A 26,673-nucleotide genomic window follows, 5' to 3' on the forward strand; every position below is an offset into this window, starting at 1 on the left:
ATTTTGCTTGATTGCTTATAGGGTCATTGTCCTGTTGTAAAATATATTTTCTCCCTAGCTTCATCTCCCTGAATGACATGAGGTTCAGATCAAGAATTTTTTGATAGGCCTGAGAATTCATGGTGATGATGATATGGAGTTGTCCAGAAGCAGAAAAACAACCCAGCACCTCCACATTTCCACCAGCATGCTTCACTGTTGAGTGGGGGTCTTTTCTTGCTATATTGGATGGATGGATAGATAGATAGATAGATAGATAGATAGATAGATACTTTATTGATCCCCAAGGGGAAATTGGCTTTCCTCCAAACATGACGATTTGGATTGTGACCATATAATTCTATTTTGGATTCACATGTCCACAGAAAGGACTTCCGGAAGTGCTTTGAAAGTTGAATCAGGCAGTTTTGTTCTTTCTTAGGAGCAGAGGCTTCCTTCTAGCAACCCTCCCATTAACGTTGTGTCTGTTACAGTTTTGTCTGATTTTAGACACATGGAGATTATTCCAGATGCTGCCATCGAGGTCTGTAACTCTCTAGAGGTGATATGTTGGTTGGCTTTTACCTAATTTATTATCTTTCTAATGCATCTTGTTCATACTTTTGATGGGCTTCCACTTCTAGGAAATGTTGCTGTGATGTTGAATGGCCCCCATTTGCAAATAATTTGTCTTACAGTGGATAAATGGAGCTGGAATCTTTATAGAGAGGGTCTTGTAGCTTTCCCCAGACCGATGGACTGTCACGATTCTCTTCCTTACGTCCTCAGATATCTCTTTTCCCCTTGCCATTGCTGATCCCTGTGGGTATGCCTTGGCACTACAGTGGTTTGGTGGATTTCCTCCCTCTTTTAATCATGGCTGCTCAAACCCTTTCCTGTTTCATTTGTATGCTCAATTGATTATTTCAGCACCCAAATACATTTTACATGAATCAATTACCTACTTGACTTTACCAATGCAGATGGGGGTTCACTTACTTTTGGGTCATTCCATGTGAAAACAGCCAATATTGGGGTATCGTGTACATGACACCTTTCAGATTTTGCTGAAAACCGGAGAATACAGTATATACCTTATGTTACCAAACAAAGGAATTTGAAGTTTCAGGTCAATATCTCAAACGGTTTGCCTGTGGCGTCCATTTGAATTTCGGGTGCCACGGCCCTAATTGACACATTGGAAATTCACATTTCATCTTCTGCCATTTTTGGAAGCCCATAATGTCTGTTCTAATAGTGGTAGAGGGCTGGAAACTGGTGTGGTAGTCCATTGTAACCTGTACTACACAATTCTGGAGGCAGAATCAACATTCCTTACTGTTTGGGTGAGAGGTGGGTCACCAAAGTCCAAAAAAATGTTGACAGCATGTGTGATTTTTCACTTTTTGGGTGGCCCTGGGTTTTAGTACAACCTGGACAAATCATTGTGTGGTGGTCAATGTAGATATTGTGGTGGGCCGCCACAAATAAGTAAATGTATGGGAAACACTGAAGTCCATGCATTTGATAAATATATACACCTGACAGTTCATATTTAAAAACTAGTGATGATAAAATAAGAAAATCATGATAAAACAACAGAAAACCCCAAACTGTTCAAGGAGTTTGCATACTTATAAGCATCACTGTAAATACAACATTTCAAGTACTGTGAAATGGAATCTTCAAATATATTATGCACATTTATTTCATATTTACATTAATTTTAAGCTTTATGTCTATTCACTTGTCAATGATATGTTAAGTACTGTACACCTTTTTAAGCACAGCCTATACATAATGGAAAGCACATTTGAATATCTAATCCAGATATACTTTCTATGTATTTTGTGATTGATTATAACAATAAAATATTTTGAGATGCTACAATAACAAACTCATTCATAGTTGATTTCTTTAACTTAACTGGTAAATACTAAATACTGGACATCACCTTTCAAGTGTAACGAATGCCAGCTAGCTTAGCTGTGCTTGTGGAACGTGCTCGGTAAACCTCACTCCCCGACGCCTCAAGAGTGCTGCTGGCATGCGAGCCAGTAGCTTGCTCGCCTCCCGATCCGAGGTGCTGCTGTTCGCGGGTTCGAGGCTGGGCGTGTGCAGGGCTGAATCACGCAGGTTCAACACAACGCAGGTTACACAAAGGCTATCTGTCAAATTCCACTTACTCTTGAAAACAGGTGTTTAAACTGTCTAAACATCTACTCTTTATGTAAGACAATGGAGATTATTGTAATTTACAGTGAACAATGATGTTAATAGTCTTTGACAAAGGTGGGGTGTCTCTTTAGCGGCATAAGACCTCACACCTGCAGTATCAGTGTGTCTTCCCAGTGTTATACTGTAATCATACTTCATGCGATGAGCTCCAGACATGGCGACACACACCAGTGCTTGTCTGGGTCCTGTCTTGGCCTGACTAGCAGTGGCTACATCACAAGCGCCTAGTCAGCAAGACTAGTATTGACCATCTCATGAAAAAGAGCTGAGACTGAGAAAACATGTACTTTGATCACATGGACTGAATGAGAGGGGCAGGGTTGGGTGGAGAGGGGGGGGGCAAAGGAGAAGGGCATCACTCCAGCACCATGTCTAGCATGTCAACCATGTCTCAGATGATGACCCATCAAACAGCTTTCATATTCCTCCTGTCTATATATATTGCACCAGAAAGTTTTTAGACCCTTTCAAGTTTTTCACATGTTATGTTTCAGACTCATTTCTCCTCAATCTACACACAATACTCCACAAAAAAGCAGGTGTTTGGAGTGTTTTGTAAATTTATATAAAAAAATAAAAGACTGAAATATCCTATTTACATAAGTATTCAGACCCTTTGTTATGACACTTGCAATTGAGCTCTGATGCATCCTACTTACTTACAGTATATCAGTGATCCTTCAGATGCTTCTACAACTTGATTGGAATCCACCTGTGCCTAAATGAATTCATTGGACATTATTAGGAGAGGCACATATTTGTTTATGTAAGGTCTTACAGTTGATTGTGTATGTCAGAGTGAAAACCAAGCCATGAGGTCGAAAGAATTGTCCGTAGATCTGCGAGACAGGATTGTGTCAAGACACAGATCTGGGAACAAGAACATTTCGGCAACTCTCCTTTACACTGTTATGTTATAGTGCAACTGTGATGTTGAATCATTCATTTGATGTCAAAGAGGTGACTTCCCTCTATGAGCAACCAAAATGTAAAAATGCCAATGGCTGTTTCCATGGCATCAATAGCATGACAAACAGGAAGAGATTGGTCAGATTCAACTTTAGCCTGGCTAAACTAAATTGATGTACCAGTATAAAGGAACCTTATATGTACTGTTGTAAGGGTATGTCAAAGGTGCGGCCCATAATTCTGCCGAAAAAGCAGTTGGTGCTGATAGCCAATCAAATAACTGCTATCTTTTCCATGTTCCAAAAGCAGCTTCTTGATTGGCTGGAGTAGTGTATGGCTACAAAAGTACCAGGACTGTTGTAAATGCTAACAAATACAAGTAACCTGACTCCATTGAATTAGTAAATGACCTACAATATTACTAAACAGTTTATAAACCAAATGTTAGATGCAAAGGCACCAGACGATATTTAAATTGCAGATGAAGAAGTTTATTACCAAAATCATGTAAGCTGCATGTGAGACTAAACCAAAAGGTTTAAGTATAACTCTGTGATCAGTAAATTAATTAACTGATTTAGATGCAATTTACAAGACTTCAGGGTTGAGTGCTGTGTGCTTTCCACCTTTCTCTAGTTCTCTGTCTAAACCAATAACTTCTGACACTAATCCCATACGTGGATCAACACTAGGCTATCTTGTGAAACCATGGGCCTTATTAGGACACCACAGCGGCCAAGACGGTTGGTCTCATTGTTGCCTCTTGCTTTACACTTCCATTCTTCCTTTTTCTTGCAGCTTTTTTATATGTCTAGACTGTTTTATGTTTGTATCTGGTTTATGTCTTTTAAATACTGTTTTATTGTATACTGGACTGTTTTACTGGATTTTCATGTTATGGTTACACCAGCACTAAAAGAAATTTCTTGTCCACCTGGTACTTGGTGAATGAAGAATCATATCTGATCTTGTTTTGCATTTACTCTTCGTGTAAACTCTCCCAAGGTTAAGGGGAAGTCATAACTTCAAGCTATTTGTTAGTCAAATTTACTCCAAACAATCCCTCTAACTATGTATTTTATGTGGATTTGTGGATTTTGTTCCAAACGTCCCTAGAATGCTAAAGAATAGGGTTAACTAGTTGGGCATTTGTTAGTTTTTGAGACAAAGCATCTATATATTGAAATGGAAAGGTCAGCGCTTTCTCTATTTCCAACCACCTTGTGACACTGCCACATTAGTTTAGGTGCCATTACTTAAAATTAAGTATTATTTATTACATATATGTCTGTAGGTCTCATATAATATCAGTGTGATATGAATATGTACTTATTTATATGTATTTATCATGCTTTATTTCCACTGTGTATGATGGTATGGATATGGGTGATTTGTATGGGGACACTGTCGGCCGATACGCCTATCACCGCGCACCCAAACTTATATAGGGGAGCGCGCTAAATGATGGGGGCGGTCTGAAGAAAGTAGCAAGTGTGTGGGAGATTTTTGAATGTGTGGCGCCAGTATTCAGTGCTGCAGCTGAAAGTGTTGTAAACTGTTTCTCGTAAGGGGTAAATAGAGAGAAAGTATCCCTACGGAGGAAACGGACTTTATATAAATGAAACGCCGCTTGTACGGTGTGGGACCAGCGCGTTACCAAGAAGAGGACGCGTCAAGGAAGCCTTTGCAGTCGGCTGACTGGATTTATGCACCGGAGTTGGTGAGACCGATTGTTTTTCTCCTTTTTCTATTTTGCGTGGGATAACTGCAATCCGATCATCGCATTTTTTCCCTTTTTTGTGGATTACCTTTTTTGTTTGCACGTCGCGGGACAATTCGCAGGCAGCGGCCTTCTCGTTTCCTTGTTGGGATTATACAGACTCTTGCGGGCGTCCTGGCAAAGGACAGGATATCTTTCGCTTAGTTTGGACTTCTAGGTTTATTTTCGGGACTAAAACAAAGGACATTTAATTAATTTGGGGTGGTGTGGGTCATTTAATGTATGAAAATATAAAGCGCTATACTGTGCGCGTTTCTGGTTTATTGTTTGGTGCGTGTTTTCCTTTACTGCTGGTAAACTGAAGATACCGTGGTCTATGCTATAGTTTTGATTACGTGTCGGATGCACTCTGATTTGTACATTGTTTCAGGCATCTCATAACAAACTGACCGTGTTTATTGTTAACTGCTTAATCTTTCAAAAGAGCCCCTTGTGCGTTTTAGTTAACACAGCCAAAGGTAAAAGGTTGATTGTTACAACCTCAAAGTTGAATCCCTCTGTGACCAGTGTTTACACAGTCTGACCAATTCAAAGGAAATATTACACAGCTCTGTATTTATTTTACCCCATAGAGATAAATGCATCATTTTCCACTTGTCAAAGCTAGTCTTGATATTTTGAAGAACTGGCTTCATGTTAATTTCTACAGTCGTCTGGAAGTCTGTGGTTAACCTAATGCCCAGATACTTCATTCCTGATGGTATCCAGGTGAACGGAAATCCCCCAATGTCAGCAAGTGGACAAACAACAGAGACAGGCATTACTTCTGATTTTTGCCAATTGATTTTATAACCTGACAGTTTGGAAAAATTCTCAATAATATCCATAACGCCTGGAATAGAAGACACTGGATCTGACAATATCAATAATATGTCATCCGCATACAAAAACACCTTATGCATGTGACCTCCTGCCATCACACCCTTAATTTTTGAATCATCTCTTATAGCAATTGCCAGTGGTTCTACAAACAAGGTAAGCAATAAAGGCTATAGAGATAAAGGGTCACCCTGCCTAGTCCCTCGTCCTAAATGAAAGAAGGGGGATACGGTACCATGAGTGAGAACAGCAGCCCGTGGTGCTGAATACAGAACCTTTACCCATTTGATAAATCACACGAACACTTTCGCTTTCATGGCATCAAGGGGAAAAGCAGCAATGTGCTTTCATCCATGTAGATATGTCTGAGAGGCAATCCGAGATCCATGCCGTGGGCAAGGGGTCATCAGGTGGAAGGGACAGATAGATCTGTGTCGTCTGCATAGCAGTGGTATGAGAAACCACACAAACCGATAATCTGTCCCAAAAAGGTGGTGTAGATAGCAATGGGAAGGGGGCCCAGCACTGAGCCCTGAGGGACCAAGCATTTAATTAGGTTATCAGGCTGCTCGCTATTTTTTTCCTGCGATAGAGATGACGTTGGTTAGCTTTACTGCAAACTGCTTTTCACTCTTCTTAGAGAATGTTTACATTGTCAATGTCACTCCAATTTTCAAAACCCAATGTGGCCCTCGAGCCAAAACTTTGCCCACCCCTGGTATAGAGAGAAGGATGCTGTAATTAACCGTGTCAAAGGCTTTGACCTCTTGGGGGCACTGCAATTAGCAAAAAGGCATTTTGGATTGTAGCTGTTGATGTGTTTGGAATTAAAACTTACTAGGGATTTCTGTTACTGCAATTCTGTGGGTGATCTTAAGTCTCAAACATGCCAACTTGTGAAGTCAATGTAATCAATCTGGCCGCCATATTGGTTTCCATCAAAAGCACGAAAACATTTTCACAGGTCACAAATTTTGTCCAATCTTCACAAAAATCATGAACAAATGATCATCAGGCCAAGATTCTTAAAAGTCATACTTTTTGTAGCCATATCTAAAGCTGTTCACCCGTAACAGCCAATCAAAATCAGTAGCGAAGCAGTCAAACAGGAAGTGACCATATATCTCAGGCAATCTTTGGTTGCTAGACACTTGTTCTGACAGCTTCCGGCCATATGTCTGATGTTACAGCATTGAGATGCCATGGCAACTCCAGCCAAACTGCTTGGCCCCCTCATTGCTGCTTGCAGCTTCTATTTTATTTGTATATCCCTTTTTCTAAATTGTTACTCCCTGCTACTTTATGCTGCTCATCATACTGTGTGTCTCTGGTCTCGTATGATGTAAACAGGGTTCTCAATGAACTTTTTTTTATCATCAGCCAATATGACTGGTAACTTTCTAAATAAGGCGGGTCAATATATGAAAAAAAAAAAAACACCTAACCTCAAAAAAATTGATACAAAAGGTTTTTCAACTGATTATGATACCTTTAGATGTACTTAATAACATTTAAAAAATCTAGTAAAATCTGGGGTCATTTTAAAAAATCTAGTAAAAAAGGGGTCATTTTCAAGATGGCCACCAGAAGCTAATTTGGGATATCTGAAGCATTAATCAGCCTAGGAAAGTGTTTTTCGTGTTTAATCAGATTTAGAGGTCACTGATTCATATACGTCAGACTAAAGTATCAGTTCATCATTTTCAAAGACTTGTCATTTTCAAGATGGCATCCAAGATGGCCACCAGAAGCTAATTTTGGCTATGAAGTATTATTCAGCCTAGGAAAGTGTTTTTCATGTTTAATCAGATTTAGCGGTCACTGAGTCATATATGTCACACTAAAGTATCAGATCATCATTTTCAAAGACTTAGAATTTTCAAGATGGCGTCCAAGATGGCCACCGGAAGCTAATTTTGGCTATATCTGACGCATTAATCAGCCTAGGAAAGTGTTTGTCGTGTTTAATCAGATTTAAAGGTCACTGATTCTTATGTCAGACTAAAGTATCAGTTCATAATTTTCAAAGACTTGTCATTTTCAAGATGGCCACCAGAGGCCAATTTTGGCTTTATCTGACGCATTATTCAGCCTAGGAAAGTGTTTTTCATGTTTTATCAGATTAAGAGGTCACTGATGGCTCTTCATCTCCATCTTTTTTAGTGTTCTTATAGTAGGACCTGAGGATGCATGATGTTTTCTCTCTCAGTGTCACCATGCCTTCAAAACCTTTCCTTTCTGTGAAACATATGTCATTCCCGTACCGCTCCCTCAGTTTAGCTTTCAGATACTGATTACCGAATGGAATGGAATCAACCTCAATCAAATACTCTTTCATGTTAGATCCAAGTACAGAGACAGTCAACTGTTCTTAATTGTGTGCATTTCTGCAAGACACTCCGCTGTTCGTGTAGAAGATATGGATTACCTTGCACTGCTGCCTGTGGAACGTGTCAAAATGAACAATGTGACAATCCACACAAGTTCCTTTCAGAGGAGTCAGAGGATGATGAATAATGATATAATAATTATTTCTGATCTACTTATGCATATAGTTTAAGATTCAGTTTAATTAGCTCCCCCCTAATGATAGATGCCAACAATTATTGATCTACACAAATATACAATGTATGCCTATACAGTACATGGGTCATGGTTCATTAAAGTCATAAAACATCCACTTACTCGCAAACTCTACTCTACATATTGTAAAAGCATATACCCTGTACATGAAATATAACAATCAACAAAATAACATTTCCATCTTCCTCCACACCAAGCATAATACATACTCTATTCTGTATAGGCAAATATAGTGTAAAGCCGATACATTTTGGCATATACAGTCCAGGGAAAACAAATGAAACACCCTAAAATATATATTTTCTGAAAGCATATAATCTGTAGATAAGATATAGCACCATTTAAAACATGTCCCCTCTTCCTCCATGCCATGAACAATGCATTGCCCTCTATTCTGTATAGGCAAATCTAGTGTAAAGGGGATACATTTTAGCCTATATTGTCCAGGCAAAACAGATTAAACACCCAAAACCATATATTTTCTAAAAGCATATAACCTCTAGATGAGATATAACACCAGTTAAGACATGTCTTATCTTCCTCCATGCATGCACAATACAATGCCCTCTATAATGTATAGGCGAATCTAGTGTAAAGGGGATATATGTTGGCATGTTAAGTCCAGGGAAAGCAAATTAAACACCCTAAAATATATATTTTCTGAAAGCATTTAATCTGTAGATAAGATCTAACACCATTTAAAATATGTCCCATCTTCCTCCATGAATGCACAATACAATGCCCTCTATTCTGTATAGGCTAATCTAGTGTAAAGGGGATATATGTTGGCATGTTAAGTCCAGGGAAAACAAATTAAACACCCTAAAATATATATTTTCTGAAAGCATATAATCAGTAGATAAGACATAACACCATTTAAAACATGTCCCATCTTCGTCCATGAATGCACAATACATTGCCCTCTATTCTGTATAGGCGAATCTAGTGTAAAGCGGATACATGTTGGCCTCTTTTGTCCAGGGAAAACAGATTAAACACCCTAAACTACATATTTTCTGAAAGCATATAACCTGCAGATGAGATATAACACCAGTTAAGACATGTCCCATCTTCCTCCATGCCATGAAAAATGCATTGCCCTCTATTCTGTATAGGCGAATCTAGTGTAAAGGGGATACATTTTAGCCTATATTGTCCAGGCAAAACAGATTGAACACCCCAAACCATATATTTTCTAAAAGCATATAACCTCTAGATGAGATATAACACCAGTTAAGACATGTCTTATCTTCCTCCATGCCATGGAGATGGTTAATAATCCTGTATTGCATTTGCTCTGTATTAAAAACGCATTGATTTTAATTTATGGCTGAAAAAGGTAGATCATTGAAACATTTTCAATTTTAACATTTAAAATCCTATTCTTGTTTAATTTGACCATCATTTGATATCAATTTCACCCCTGTAGGCTGAATAGTAATTGAGATATAGCCATTCTAACCTGTTGACAGCCATTTTGGCGGCCATTTTGAAAATGACCCCTTTCCCAAGGTCAGATTTTACTAGATTTTTAGTATGTTATTTAGCATGTCCAAGCATGTTAAGTTGCCTTGAATATGAAATGTACTATACAAATAAAGCTCACTTGTCTTGAACAGTAGCAATGCTGCTTTAAAAGGAAAGCTAAAGAAGGCTGTAAATGTTCATGGCAGCAAGTTTCTATTACTCAGGTTATGGAAATGATGTCAACCATTTCCTACAGTGCTGTCGAATGCTGACAATTTTTACATTGCAAGTGTGAAAGGCTTCTAGTTTAGTTTGAAATACCCTAAACGAAGAGCTTGGGCCAGTGCCACATCATAATACACACACACACACACACACACACACACAGAAACAGATTAAACTCAACTAGTCTTAAATTGCAAGACAAAAAACAAGGATTTGAATTCATGGCCGGATTAATAAACAGTGACTGTCTGAGACTGTGCAGTGACACTGTGTCTGTGAAATGATCTTATGGAAATCGTATGGAAATATCTGGATGTCCACATTCCCAGTATGCAAATTAAAACACATGGCCTGGAGTTCTAGTGATACTATATTCACATAGAACAGCCTGAAACCCATCCTATCTGACATATACTGTAAGCACCTGTAGAGCTTCCCAAACTCAGCAGTTCTCTACAGAAGGACGAGGAGATCCCAACACACTGAGCGACAGAGGCTAATTCCAGTTCTCCAAGCCTAAGTTAGGTAAGACTGGCACTTTAACCATACTTTAATACTGTGTTGGAAAACGGTTTGTGATTGGCTACAACTTGTTCTGATACAACAGAGACAGTAGTGCTAACAGTAAGATAACAATTAACAAAAAGCTGACTGATACACGCAATGTAATGTATACAGTATTTAATGTTAAGGTGTGCTGTGACACGAGTTTAAAGAGGAAAGCAGTGCCTACCATTAACAATTTTGTGCCAGCACAAATTCAATTCATTTTTTTCTGTCATAAGTCTTTGTAGATATTGTCAACTCTACACACCTGTGGGAAACCATCAAATTGAAACTGGCTTAGGCACACTACACAGTAAACTACAGATTCATAGAGAATCTGAAGGTTAAAAGTGAAAACATGGTAGGGTCTATTTACGGATGATAATTAAGTCAAGTAAAGTCAAGTTTATTGATATAGTGCATTTCGTACAGGAGTTATTCAATGTGCTTTACATAAATGTTGAACTAGTCATAACTAGTTACCATAGTCTATTTTGCAGCATATATGATGTGGGCTGATAGAAAGGTACGTCAGGATTTTTGGAAAGATTTAATTGCTATGTACAGTATAATGTATTCCTTGTAATATAGCTGACATATGTAAGTCACTTTGGTCAAGAAGTGTCTGCTAAATGTAATGTAATGTAATAATTCTGGCTTACAGTAGTCCACAGCTCTGACCAAGGTGTGTTTTACTGTATATTGTATTTGTCATGATTCCTTCGCACAATGCTCTAAAAGTCTTTGTTTACTTTGCAATGTTTGTCAACAGTAAAAACTTTGAAACACACTTGGACTGTGCCACTTCTGATTGGTGAGTGTGCAAGAAGCACAAAACCCCCGACTGGTGAGCTTCACAGCCAATCAGGAGTGCTGTGCCTCCCACGCACCAGGCACGCTCACCAATCAGAAGCACCACAGCTTAGATGCCGTTGGTCATCCCATCTTGGGTGGACCACACTGGGGACCACGCAGGGGATGCACCCATACAGAACAGCGAAACAATGCAAAGCCATAATATTCCCTCTTATCTCTAAACACATAGTTACACACAGATACACAGGGACAGTACTTGAAGATAATTAAATAAACACAACATACAGCATACAACAAAAAACATAAATACAGTCATCTCATATGTGGAAGAACACATAAAAGAAATGTCAGGACATAAATTAATTATGAATACAAAAATCATAAGTTCTCAATCCAATACTCTCAGTTGTGTTGAATGGACTGCTCTATCATCATACAGTATAAAGCCTTCCCCATGCCAGATATGCGATAGTGATTGGATCCTGGGTTTTTGGTGACTCAGAAACGTGTTTCAACGGCATCCTTTCCAGATGGACCTGCAAAGCAAATTCAAATTTGCTAACAGGTTCATTTGGGTTCACCCAGGCCTACTGTAGCTCTATAAGTACCGGTATTGCAAGGACAAAACATTATTTGGTTACACTTTACTTGACAGTATCGACATAAGAGTGACATGGCACTGTCATGAATGTGTCATAAACAAGTCATAAACGTTTATGACATAACGCTTCTGTTATTAAGTGACATTCAGTTTTTGTCATAACAAGTTAGGCTTAGAGGTTTGGATTAGAGTTAGGGTTCATGTGTCATGAAAGTGTCATGTCACTCTTATGTCAATACTGTCCAGTAAAGTGTTACCCATTATTTTATAAGAATAATTTGGGACACCAGAAAAAGTGAGCATGTAAAGAACACCTAGTCCATTTTTGCAGACTTTGTCCTAATCAGCCAATTAGGATTTTGTGGAGAGGATTTGTGAATACAAACACTGAAATAAACAGATTATTATTACCAATAATTTTTGTTAACTTTATAATTTCCCTAAAGTTGTGAGATCCCAACCAGAAGAAAATTATCCAAGTAGACTACCCCAAAAACAGATGTACACGTGGCTAAGGATGACGTTTGTTACCATGGCTATGGCAATCCCTATCCTCGTTGTTCTAGCCTTTTCTGAAGCAGGTACGAACAACCTAGCTGTCAGGTTTATATAAAACACACACATTTACAGTCTCTCTCTCTCTCACAAACACACACACACACAGATAAACAAACACACACACATACACACACTTATTAGCTGTCAATATGTTGCTTCAAGGAGGGGGGGAGGGCCTGTAAAGAAGGGTGTTTTGTATTTGCTCGGTCGTCCTGACACAGATGACCTGCCGGGTTGATCTACTGATCTACCAGAGGTTCAAGATTGGGTTTATGTTACCGTACTTCAGGAGACCTTTGTTAGTCCTTATCCGTTTTGCAATGCTGAGTACATAAAGAGATCCTAAGGAAATCCTTATCTTACCAAGTATTTGTCTCTTTTCAAGTCAACTATATCTCATTACACCCAACATGCAAGCTATATAGAGCTTGTTTTTAGACTGACCAGACCTGAATATAGTGGATTTTCTCTTGGTGCACTGGCAGAATTTTCCACTTATTACTAGCAATGTAACAAGAGCACCGAGAGAAAATCTGTTATATTGAAATATAGTCTGGTCAGTCTAAAAACAAGTACTATGTAGCTTGCTTGTTGGCTTTGTTGAAATGGTTGTTTATTAGAGTATCAAGGGAAAAGTCTAAAGAGAGCTGTGGAGCTAAGATACAGTAGGTGAACTCTTGTAGTTTGAGTGGACGCACTGATTTGAACGTTCAGAGGTTCAGTTTTTCAATGTTGACTTAGAGACCAAAGGATTGGTATAGGCCAGAGACTGTATTTAGGACATGCTGCCAAGACATACAGAGGTCTGCATATTGGAGCTCACAGATTTGGCAGGTCTTTGTCTCTGTGTGTGGGCCTAAAGCGGTCAGATGTTGAATAGGCTTTTGTCAAAGTGGTACTCCAGGTGAGCACCATCTCTGTGTCCAGGACACGTGGAAGAGGTGGGCAATGACTAAGAGAAGGAGGCTGAACAGGAGTGGTGCCTGGACACAGACACACACACACACACAGACACACACACAGAGTGTGTATAATATTGTGTGAATATCAATGTAATTTTTATATAATTTTTCCATGTAGTTTTCCATCATTTCACCATACATTTGTCATGTCTCTCCACTTAGGTTTGGATTACAAAACATCACCTCTAGATGACTTTGGGACACTTATACTAGTGAAAGGAGAAATTCATTGGAATGACAGCAGGAATATCTGTAGTCACTACACTGATTGTAGACAATTAACAGCAAATGATCTTAAATGGTCAAATGGTGATCCTGTTATTTACATAAAAACTGTTTTATATGGTGACAACATGTGTGTTGCCATGAAGGCAGATGGGGGCTGGGAGGTATCGAACTGCACCCAAAAGAGACCATTCATCTGTTACAGCGACGGTAAATATCTTTAAAAGTGACATTACACCCAAAGATTCTAGAGCGTAGCGCTCTAGAATCTTTGATTACACCCACCATTCTAATCTTTTCACCATGTGAGCTAATGATGGCATTCTGGTCTCTGCCTAGTACCTGGTAATTCCTCTAGGTACACATTGATTAATCAACACAAGAGTTGGTGTGAGGCTCAGGAATATTGCAGAGAGAATTACACTGACCTGGTAAGCATCATAAACACAGAGCAGAACAACGCTGTACATGTATATGCCGAAAGGGAGGCAACTCACAATTCTTGGATTGGTTTGGAGTGGTCTAATGGAGGACAGTCAGGATATAAGAACTGGAGCAATAAAGCTTCACTTTGCGATAGATGGATGCCAGGAACCGCCAGCAACACACCACTCATCTGCTACAAAGGTACATATTTTAACATTGCCAGTGTGACTGTGTGAGCGTGCATGTCAGTGCGTGTGTCTGTAAAATATAGTGTGCAGTGCCAGTGTACAGTGGGCAGTGCTTCGAATTGGCCAGCTTCACTCGCGGTCCGCGCGTGGGATCACGCGGTATCACGCGACTTTAATTTGTATTTTTCCAGTGAGACGCTGCAACAACCCAAACAACCGGTAGATGGCTCAAGTGAGCAGGGTGTCTCGTAAAAAGAAATGGAGCCTGGAAAACCCTACACAGACTTCACTACAGACTTTAGCAGACTGGTTTAGAAATAATGTAATAGCCAGAAATATGCCTGCCCTAATAAAGAAATATTTGGTTAACTGCGAGTGAATCCCGTTTGCAGCCGTAGAGACGCAGGACAAATGAAACATTCTGGTTTTCTCCGAGTGCAACGATGATAGACAGACATCATTTGGACAAAATATAGAGTATTAACCTCCGTTGCTCAGCCAAATGCCTTCCTGTTACGTCCTGTTATCACGGAGTTAGGCCTACAGGCGATAAACGATTTTTGATGGTCACAAGTTTACTTCATTAGGGACTGTTCGTTATTTATTTAAGGGGCTACCGGAGGAGTTTGGGGAGCATTAGTCCAAAAAGACGTGACCCTCCCTCGCCAGCAATACATTTTTCTATGACCCTCCAAAGTGATTATGAAAAAATCACTGTCAACTTTTTCCGGGTTTATCGCCTACTGTATTTTAACGTTTTCACATATTTGGCCATAAGCCGTTTATCATAGGCTATCACGAAACCAAACTACAAAGGCGAACACTTTAACAGGGGGAATTAATTGGGCATGAATCATGCTGAACGCTATTTCGCTACCTTAGAATAATAAGGTTCTATCTGCGTTTTGAGTAGGTACAACCGGGACGATTGAAACGGGGACGAATGAAACATTCCGGTTTTCTCCGAGTGCAACGATGATAGACAGTCATCATTTGGACAAAACATGGAGCATATTAACCTCCGTTGCTCAGCCAAATGCCTTCCTGTTACGTCCTGGTATCACGGAGTTACGAGCGATAAACGATTTTTGATGGTCACAAGTTTACTTCATTAGCGGTTTATTTTTTTGGATTATTAAAGAGTGTTTTTCATTTAAAGGTTTGACTTCATGCTTATTCAGAAGAGCATTTAGTGCTCTCCCCAATCCCAGACGTTCACATTGCATGTTTGTTTGTAATGGATGCAACCGCGAGATAGGCTATGCGTTTGACAATAAGTTGTTAACAGAACCAAGACATATAGCCCAGCAGCAATCTAGGGACTGATCGTTATTTATTGAAGGGGCCACCGGAGGAATTTTGAGTGCTTCAGTTGGAAGTTGCATGACCCTCTCTTGCCTGCTAGAAATTGTTCAATGACCCTCCGACAAAAAAGACATGACCCTCCCCTGCCAATTGTCTTCCGCCCGCGCCACAACCACACACTTTGTGATAACATTCTTAAATCAATCTTTCCCGTGAGCTTGCATGCTACCAGTCCTTCCTTTTCAAATGTGTTGCGCCTGTTTGCACAATTTCACAAATAATCATATGTGATTAATAGTATGACAAATAATCCCTGTGCACGGGGACTGAAACAATGCATGCCAACTTTTTCCGTGTTTATCACGTATTTTAACTTTCCCCGCTGTCTTGCCGTTTTAATGTTTTCCCGTAGAATATCCTATATTTTAATACTCTCATGACAGCCCTGCCATCGGGCCTGTCTCTGTGTTGCCCTGTTGCTACCCCTTGCCCTTCCAACGAAACAGATGTCTTCAAATCATCGTTTTTCTTGCTTGAAGGCGAACTTAGAGTGATGTTAACCTATTTAAGTTTAACGGCGCGATTGCCGTGAGAGCACGATTCATTGGCGCTTGCATGTTCGGCCTTACATAGGACTTATGTCTACGTGCGCACCTGAGGCTACTCAGCTGCAAGAGAAATAATTTCCCCTCTTTGTATGTTCACTGCAAGTTGGCCTACCATAACTTACCAACTCTGCACTGTAGACTGGCTATTTATATTTTTCTGTGAAATAAGCAAATGTATTTGTTCAACTTTATGAAGCAGAATTACGCATAGGGTACTTGGAACATAATACATTTGACAAAGGACAGATGAATGTTGCTAGTGACAAAATATTAACTTTCAGTGTTTTACGATGTCTTTGTCATGTTAGTTGTAAACAAACGAGCTACTTGGTGAGGCTTGGCCTCTCAGATGCGCTCGTGCCTTAGATTACATTACATTACATTACATTACATTACATTTGGCTGACGCTTTTTAACCAAAGCGACTAACAACATGGTAAACAGTAAGTTTTTAGAACAATTCTCACAATTTTAGGACAGTTTAAAAAAAACATTAGAGTACAGTAAGAATAAGTGCGTCGGTGAGTGCTGTTTTTAACAGTTACTTGTCAGTTTAAAACGGCTGGTGAGTGCTAGGATCAGTAAGACTTGTTGTAAGTGTTGCTATGAGAGTAGATGTTCTCTAAAGAGCTGGGTCTTCAGGAGTTTTTTGAAAGTGGAAAAGGATGTCCCTGCCCTTGTAGGAACTGGCAGTGTGTTCCACCAACGAGGAACAACAGATGAGAAAAGTTTGGATTGGCTTGAGCGTACCGGTGGTAGAGCTAGACGTCGTTCGTCAGAGGAGCGCAGCGGTCTGGAGGTAGTGTAAGTCTGTATGAGGGCATTCAAGTAGGTGGGAGCAGAACCGGAGACTACTTTGTAGGCAAGCGTTAGAGACTTGAATTTGATGCGGGCCGCCATAGGTAGCCAGTGTAGCTGGATGAGCAGCGGGGTAACATGTGCCCTTTTGGGTTGGTTGTAGACCAGGCGCGCCGCCGCGTTCTGGATCATCTGAAGTGGTTTCACTGCGCAGGCTGGGAGACCTGTCAGGAGGGCATTGCAGTAGTCGAGTCGTGAGAAGACTATTGCCTGAACCAGAAGTTGGGTAGCATCTTGAGTCAAGTAAGTCCTGATTTTCCGTATGTTGTAGAGTGCAAAACGGCATGACCGGGCGACTGAGGCAACATGATCTGAGAAGTTTAGTTGGTTGTCAAGAACAACTCCTAGATTTCTTGCAGTCCTGGTCGGTGAAACAGACAGGGAGTCAAATTTGATGTTGATGTCGTGGTGTATGGTAGGTTTAGCTGGGATGACCAGCAGTTCAGTCTTTGAGAGGTTCAGCTGGAGGTGGTGTGCCTTCATCCATGTAGCTATGTCTGAAAGGCAATCCGAGATCCGTGCTGAAACCAGGGGGTCGTCAGGTGGAAAGGACAGATAGAGCTGTGTGTCGTCTGCATAGCAGTGGTATGAGAAGCCGTGCGAACGGATAATCTGTCCCAAGGAGGTGGTGTAGATAGCAAAGAGGAGGGGGCCCAGCACTGAGCCCTGGGGGACCCCTGTGGTGAGATGGTGAGGTGCGGATAGCTGACCAAGCCATGATACGTTAAACGAGCGTCCTGTGAGGTAGGATTCAAACCAGGAGAGAGCAGAACCGGAGATTCCCATGTCAGCGAGTATAGAGAGAAGGATACGGTGATTAACCGTGTCAAAGGCAGCCGATAAGTCAAGCAGAATGAGTACTGATGACCGAGCGGTCGCCCTGGCTTCTTTTAAGGCTTCTGTTACAGACAGCAGAGCCGTTTCGGTAGAGTGGCCGCTTTTGAACCCAGACTGATTTGGATCCAGAAGGTTGTTCTGTGAAAGGAAGTCAGAGACCTGTTTGGAGACTGCTCGTTCAATGCCTTTGGATAGGAAAGGCAGTAGTGAGACAGGGCGGTAGTTCTCGACTTGAGCAGGGTTGAGAGAAGCTTTCTTAAGTAACGGTGTTACCCGGGCCATTTTGAACGCTGTTGGAAATGTGCCGGAGGTTAGCGAGGCATTGATCACATGTGTGATAGCTGGAGCGATGGTCGGGCTGATGGACTGAAGTAGGCTCGTAGGTATAGGGTCCAGCGAGCATGTGGTAGGACGGCTGCATGTCAGGAGTCTGGACACTTCACTCTCGGAGAGAGGCGTGAATGCTGAAAAAGATGTTCCAGCAGTCCCTAGAGGTTGTAGGAGTGCGGTATCTGAGTCAGATGCGTTGAGTGGGCATGTAGAGAATTGACTGCTGATTGCCGCCACTTTGTTTGTAAAAAATGAGGCGAGGGTATCTGCAGTAAGGCTGGATGGAGGAGGAGGCAGCTGAGGGTTGAGTAGCGATTTGAAGGTTGAGAAAAGTTTTCGAGTGTCTGTAGCGCTGTTGATTTTGTCATTGTAGAAAGCAGTCTTAGCAGCAGTGATGCTGGCTGAGAAGGAGGTCAGGAGTATCTGGTAGTTTTTGAGGTCGTCAGCTAGTTTGGATTTGTGCCATTTCCTCTCCGCGGCTCTGAGTTTGGTGCGCTGCGATCGGAGGGTATCATTTAGCCATGGATGAGAATGTTTAGATCGAGCTGGCCTTGTGGTAAGAGGGCACAGCTCGTCTAGACACGAGGTCAGTGTGGAGCAGTGCGAGTCAGTGGCTTCATTGACCTCCAGAGAGGAGAAGGTGTTGAGTGGAGGTAGACCGGAGGCAACCACAGAGGAGAAGTGCGTTGGAGACAGGTGATGGCAGGAAAAATCTTCACGATAGGCCTATTAACTAACCACCCGATTCACGTTGGCTGGGGGGAAGGGGGGCCATCAGACAATTGTGCCCAGTTAATCCAGCCCTTCCCCCAAAAAATCACACCTTCCCACCTCTGACAGCTTAAAAGAAGTCAAGAGGACTCCTTACTCACAGACCTATTCACAAACCTGCGGTTTTGAAATCCTATGCAGCTACAGGAGCTTCCAATCGCGAGGAAGCAATTTTGCATTGTAGGCATAACTAACATGCAATAACGCCGCCAACAACAACCAAAACTAGGCTAGTCATTGTCAACTTGTAAATTAAATGTAAATGAATCAAATTAAAATGTTCTCTTTTGCAAACGTAGGCATAGTAACAGAATAATTTAATAATGTTACAAGATACTACATCAATCCGTATGTTTCATTGGGCTACTAGGCTATTTGTTTTGCCTTGATTCATTTAGGCTAGGCCTTTTTATTCAGGGGCCATATTCACAAAGAATTTTAAGGCTAAAAGTAGCTCCTAACTGGCGAATTTAGGAGCAACTCCTAAAAATAATGGGCGTGTCACTCCTAACTTTAGGACTCCTAATTTTTTCACAAAAAGTAATTCACGAAGCATTTTAGACCTAAAAGTAGCACCTAAGTCTGGGACAGCTTAAGTCGAGAGGACTCCTAACTCACTAAGACCTATTCATAAACAGCTTTTTTGTGGCATTTTACATTGCGATGTTTTGAAATAGCCTATGCTGCAACAGGAGCTTCCAATTGCGAGGGAACAATTTTGCATTCATAAAAGGGATGCAATAACGCCACCAACAACAACACAAACTACTCATTGTTAACATGGAAATGAAATGTAACGTTTCATTGTGAATCAAATTAAAATGTTCTCCTCTTTGCAAACGTAGCCTAGGGATATGGTGACAGATTAATTTAATAAATGTTGCAAAGGTAGGCTACTGCATCAATCCATAGGCCTGTTTCATTAGGCTACTAAGCTATTTGTTTTGCCTTACTCTTTATTCATTTAGGCTAGGCCTTTTTATTCAGTTATTAATCATCTTCCGTCCTTCACACTACTTGTGTAGCGCACGCATTCTCCGACCTGTCACCTGTCAGTCATCATCGGAAGAGAGGTGTTTGGAATTCCCGCGTTACAATCGTCAGCCAATCAAGGTGGTCACTTCAGTCAAGCTCGTGCATGAGTAATGACGTCATCCATAGCCACGAAGACTCACTCCTAGTTTAGGAGTTGTCTGAAAGGCTTTGTGAATAACTTTTAAGAGAAAACTCCAATCTAAAATCTTTAAGTGCGATTTAGGAGTAGCCTACTCCTAGTAGTAAGATAAAAGCCTTTGTGAATAGCCTACGGCCCCAGTTATTCATCATCTTCCGTCCTTGTGTAGCGCACGCATTCTGAGACCTGTCACTCATCATCGTAAGGGAGGTGTTTGGAATCATGCCCGCGTTACAATCATCAGCCAATCAGCCAATCAAGGTGGTCACGCTTGCCCATTTACCCAAATTAATGGTCGAATATTACTGATGATCATTGTTATTTAAGAACATGCAGTGTGCGTAGGGTACCAAAAACATCTTGCTCGTAAAAAAGCATCATAACGCACATTCTGGCGGGTCTGTTATTTACTGTAGGCTGCGCAAACCACATGCCATATTTTGGGCAAGCCTGCATTCATTCATTCATTCAACCTTTATTTATTCTCGGAGGGTCATTGAGGGAAGCCCTCATTTTCAATGAAGCCGAAATTACAGAAGCGAAGCAAAGCGCAACACAAACAAGACAACATTCGAGGCCTTCTGTTGAAGAATTTTATATAAAGCCTGCGCTGACAGTAATCCTCCTGCCCCTGATAGGCCTACCACAGCTGTGGATAGTGTGGAATGTTCAAGTAATAACACAATCCAATGTGTGTCTCAATTGTCCCCCGCTGACCACCTCACACATTTTTCTAGATTTTGCAACGAACTTACATGACACAATGCCATAAAATATGCCAGTTTTAGGACACAGAATAATGTTTGTAATGATACCAGGTAGGCCAGGTATTGTCGAAGGTGCATGGTGAAGTGAAATTCTTACTTTGGAAAACAAACATTTGCCGATATCATCGCCGATCATCAGAATATTGCAATAGATTCTGTGTTCTGGACTGCAGGTAACTTGTTAAGCCAGTGGTTATCAAACTTTTATTTCATTCCCCACTTTGATCAAGGGGCATGACTGATGATAGTGGAGATAACGTGTTATCCCGAGGCTTTTGCAAGTCAGCATCTTCGACGGTAGTCTATTAAAAATTAAAAAAAGTTTTCGATGTCCCAAACGGAGAGCCATACTTTATTGTTTTTAACGATCTCTATGCTACTCACAAAAATGTAGGCATGGGGACATGATGAAGTAGGTTATCCAACTGTCGTGTGTTAAATCATTGTGATTACGAGCCAGTGGTTTTCAAACATTATGTGTGACTCGGACATCTAACTAAATGCAACAGGCTCATATCGTCCTCGCATTCGCAAAATGAGGACAAGTGTTTTGTCAAATTGCAAATAGCTATTCGTTTTAACTATTTTTTTTTTTATGATAGTAGCCTATACAAAAAGCACTTTATACTATCTTAATATTGGAATATGGGGAGGGAAGTGGCGCGTCTGCAGTCAGCCAAATATGAATGTAATTCTGCGGCATAAAGCAGATGTAATTGTTTACAGAAAAATAAAAATGACATGTCAAGCAGTCAATTGACTACATTGCAGTCAAGAAGTAGGGCAAATTAATTTACGAAACCAAAACGTGGGTCATAGTTGTCTAAGCCTCTATTGCGTAGCCTGTTAAAAACGTCGCCAGATAGTATTAAATCGGCAACAACATTGTTTTCTGCAGAAGCCTACCCAAGGCTACAGATTAATTCTGAACAGTTATTTCTCTACTGGCTCAATTATCACACCACTGTTTTGATTTGCGTAGTTGCGTTAACCCCAACACTGACAATAATGTAGACAGCAAATTTCGATTTCGATTTTCGTGTAGTCAAGCCTTAAGCCATACCCAAGTAGCCTAAATCGAGGTAATGTTTAATTATGCATGATTTATTTTGTTATTGAATTCGTAGGCTGGGATTACTCTCGGCAACAATTATGTAAGGGACGGCAGGCAGAGCGATGTACAGTGGCAGAGCGACGCACAGTGGCTGAAAGTGGTACTAAAGCTTCTCGCAGCTTCACGCCGCGTAATGCGCGAATGAAGTGGTCATTTGAAAGCGATGCCCACTGTATGTTTGTGTCAGTACAAACTTGAGTGTGCCAGTATAGTCTGTGTAGACAATTTTGGGAGGGTGGGCAAATGCGCGGTGAAATGTCTGCATGTCAACAGGTCACAGATTATGTCTTTAGGTTATAGCCTTTATGCCTCAAGAGATGGCATATCATATACGCCCCCGGGCCTCGTTTGTAGGTCTATCTAGTTCAGACCTAGCCTAACCTACTGTCCAAATAACTCAGAATGATATTTATTTTTCTTTATATTATTGCATTTTGGATTTCACATTATCCATTTATTAAGTCAACATTGTCTTTGTAATCCCTGAAATATTTCAAAATACGATATAATGTTCATTTAGCAAGTGACTATGCTTGCTTTTTTTTCCTTTTACAGGTCACTTCCAAATTAGAATAATGAATGAACGCACAAGTAGACAGACCAATCTGAATAGCATACTTTGAAATGTAATTATGTAATTTAATTTAGTTTTGATTCCAAATTCACACCCATTCTTCTCAGTTCAATCCAGCTGTACTTCTATTAACCTTATACCGCCCTCCTAAACTATGGACTGGCTTTCTCGACCAGTTTTCTGAACTTATGTCGCTCATCATCACTAGCTATGATCGGATAATTGTAAATGGCGACTTCAATATTCATGTCAATAAGACAACTGATGCTAAAGCCAGTAAGTTCCTTAATGTGTTGGACAGTTTAGAGCTAAAGCAGCATGTTACAGGACCCACCCATAACCTTGGCAACACCCTCGATCTAGTCATTTCCAGAGGGATAGAAGTCACAGACTTATCAGTAAATGATATAAATATGTCTGATCATCATTGTGTATCTTTTAATATTGTACTACATACTCCAAAAATTCATCCCGAAATTGCAATCAAATCGCGACTCTTGGACATTAGAGCAGAACAGCAGTTCATAGCTCTTATAGACTCCATAAATTTAGATATTTTACATCATCCCATTGATCAAATGGTAGAGGCTCTTAATCGTGAATTAGGCGCTCTGCTTGACAGAGTGGCACCCTTAAAGACTAAAAAAAGGCCCTGTAGCAAACTGACACCTTGGATGAACGAAAATATCCATGATCTAAAAAGATCATGTAGGAAAGCTGAGAGAACATGGAGAAAAACTAAGTTACAGGTTCACCGTGCCATTCTAAAAGAAAAAATTGCAAATTATAATAGAGCTATTCGGAATGAGAGGAGGAACCACTTCTCTAAGGTAATTGCTGAAAACAGTGGAAACTCTAGGGTGTTGTTCTCTACCATTGATAGGCTATTGCATCAAACACCTTTTGATACACTCAGTCAGGCATCCTCTCTAAGATGCGAAGAATTTGCAGACTTCTTCAAAAACAAAGTAATTTCTATAAGGGAGGCTATTGGTAACATAAGTAATATGTTTGATAGTACACCCAAAAACAGCCCCCCAAAATTAAGGTCCTTTAGCACTATTACTCAATCTGAGCTTGGTAAAATTATAACTCAAACCGGCTCCTCAACATGTGTTTTAGATCCAATCCCTACTACATTCCTCAAAAAAGTATATGATGGCTTAGCTCCCTTTTTTCTCAAGGTAATAAATACCTCATTAGAAACAGGTATATTTCCAACTGCTTTTAAAACCGCTGTTGTGAAACCTTTACTTAAAAAGTCAAATCTTGACCATACCAATCTGAGCAACTACAGGCCTATATCAAATCTATCGTTTTTGAGCAAAGTACTTGAAAAAGTTGTTTGTAATCAGTTAAATACCTTCCTCAACGAAAACAGTATCCTTGAAAAATTCCAATCAGGTTTTAGATCAAATCACAGCACAGAAACGGCTCTAGTAAAAATAGTCAATGATCTCAGACTAGCTACTGACTCAAACAAAGTCTCAATCCTTATTCTTCTGGATTTGAGTGCGGCATTTGACACCATTGATCATAGTATCCTAATTCACCGCCTTGCGAAGTGGGTGGGTCTCTCTGATAATGCTCTAAACTGGTTTCAAACCTACATTACTGGCAGAGATTTTTATATCAGTCTAGGAGATCATGTATCTGAAAAACATGACTTGCCTTTTGGTGTGGCCCAGGGGAGCTGCCTTGGTCCCCTGCTATTTTCTCTATATATGCTTCCATTGGGAAACGTCATAAGTCAGCATAATGTAAACTTCCACAGCTACGCAGATGATACCCAATTGTATCTTTCTGTGGAGCCAACTAACCCAGATGGCCTTTGCTCCCTCACTGCATGCCTAACCTCCATTAATCAGTGGATGAGCAAAAACTTTTTGAAACTAAATGATGACAAAACAGAGGTACTTCTGGTTGGACCAAAACTAAAGCGAGATATTATTCTTAGTAATCTGGGGAACTTGGCACACCAGGTCAAACCAAAAGTAACAAGCCTCGGTGTCATCTTAGATGCAGAGTTAAGTTTTAAGCCCCATATCAGTAAAGTTACTCAGACAGCCTATTTCCACTTGAGAAACATTGCCAAAGTGCGGCCCTTTTTAACTCAACAAGATGCAGAAAAACTAATTCACGCCTTTATCACTAGCAGGTTAGACTACTGCAATGCACTTTTCACTGGTCTTCCCAAAAAACATCTAAAGAAATTGGCACTCATACAGAACTCTGCGGCTAGACTTTTAACTAAGACTAAGAAGAGAGAACACATCACCCCTGTGTTGGCTGAACTGCACTGGCTCCCTATTTCCTATAGAATTGATTTTAAGGTTATGTTAATTACTTACAAAGCTCTGAATGGCATAGCACCTTCATATATCTCTGAGCTTTTAATATCTTATCAACCACAAAGGAAACTTAGATCATCCAATTCTAATCTTTTAATCGTACCCAAAGTGCTCCACAAACAAAGTGGAGAAGCTGCGTTTATCTATTATGCCCCCAAACTATGGAACACCCTGCCTCTGTACATCAAGCAGGCGAGTTCAGTAAATATTTTTAAAAAAGATCTGAAAACATACCTGTACAGGAAAGCTTTTAGTTAACTCATCTTATCCTGTAGACTACATTTTCAGATTATTCTACATCTGCTACTATTGGAGGGCGCAGCCAGCCAGAAGCAGATGGGCTCCCCCTATTAAGTCAGGTTCTGCTCAAGGTTTCTTCCTGGAATATGGGAGTTTTTCCTTGCCACAGTTGCCATATGGCGTGCTTGTGGGGGGTAAGAGGGTTAAGGCTGCCAGTCTTATGACGTCATTTTCTATATTTTTGATATGTTGCTGAGTATAACATAAACAGCAAAGAAAAGTGATTGATAATGACTGACTGACTATTATTGTGTTACATGCTTCAAATGTAAAGCACTTTGAGCTGCATTCTGTGTATGAAAGGTGCTATACAAATAAAGCTTTATTATTATTATTATTTATAGTTCTCATCACACTGATATCACTCAAAGCTGAACTGAACTGAAAAAAGGCAGCCCTGTGAAGGCCATGTGTTGAAATGACTCTTGCCCTCTTATGCTGTTATGTATTTTTTTCCTTTTGTTTATGTAAAGCACATTGAATTACCTCCATGTATGAATATGCACTTACCTTGCCTTGCCTTACCAGTGTGAAAAAAAGTTGGCTCATTTGGCAAGAATGGCTATTCAGATATTATAAAATTAAGTCTGCCTTTGATATGTCAGAGCTTATTTATTGTTGTTCTTTCAGACCACATCCATATCAGTGACGTTAGCATGACCTGGGAGGAGTCTCTGGAATACTGTCGGGGATTCAACGGCTCTTTCTGCATTCTGTCAGAAAAAGAGCAACTGGCCGCCAAGAGGCTGATGAGAAGGCTCAACATCACAAAACCGGTGTGGTTGGGTCTGCAGCAGAGCAGCTTCCTCGGGTTCTGGGTCTGGACCATTGGACAGACACTGGCCTGGAACAACTGGAAGGGTGGGCAGGTGCCCCGGCTGCCCCTCTCCCATCACTGTGGTGCCCTGACGTCCGAGAAGGATGATTTCAAGTGGGCTGACATCAACTGCATGACCAAGCAGCGGGCTCTTTGTTACGACTGGGTTGTCAATGAGTAATGGTTGTGCAGAGCTGTGTACAGAATGTAAATAATAATATGATTACATTTCTACACTGTAAAAAAAAATATGCCTCTCCAACATAAAAATTTCTAGTGACCCGTTGCACCTAAAATTTTTAGTTAGCTCAATTTAAGTTGCGGAAACCAACTTTTTTTTGTTGTGCTGACTACTCCTGCATGTAGACTGAACTTAAAATAGAATGTTGTGTGAATTAAATATTCTCTGTTGACTAAACATAGCTTGTTGGGCCAACAAGCAGACTCAACTTGAAATAAAATGTTGCATTAATTAAATATTTCATGTTGGCCAAAAAGTCTATTTTTCATTATTTCAAATAAATTACACACTATGTTCTGATAAA

The 26,673-nt window shown here is 40.4% G+C and overlaps 1 protein-coding gene across 1 annotated transcript; it reads left to right on the forward strand.

Annotated features, from left to right (window-relative positions):
* Positions 1-13,829: 13,829 nt before the first annotated feature.
* Positions 13,830-26,315, forward strand: LOC121697874 (C-type lectin lectoxin-Lio2-like). Its single transcript, XM_042079662.1, has 3 exons — positions 13,830-13,918; positions 14,048-14,335; positions 25,942-26,315. Exons 1-3 carry the CDS (start codon positions 13,837-13,839, stop codon positions 26,307-26,309), a joined length of 738 nt encoding a protein of 245 aa, XP_041935596.1. The 5' UTR covers positions 13,830-13,836; the 3' UTR covers positions 26,310-26,315.
* Positions 26,316-26,673: the final 358 nt, after the last annotated feature.

Source organism: Alosa sapidissima, chromosome 22 (assembly GCF_018492685.1).
Source record: "Alosa sapidissima isolate fAloSap1 chromosome 22, fAloSap1.pri, whole genome shotgun sequence".
Classification (NCBI taxonomy): domain Eukaryota; kingdom Metazoa; phylum Chordata; class Actinopteri; order Clupeiformes; family Clupeidae; genus Alosa; species Alosa sapidissima.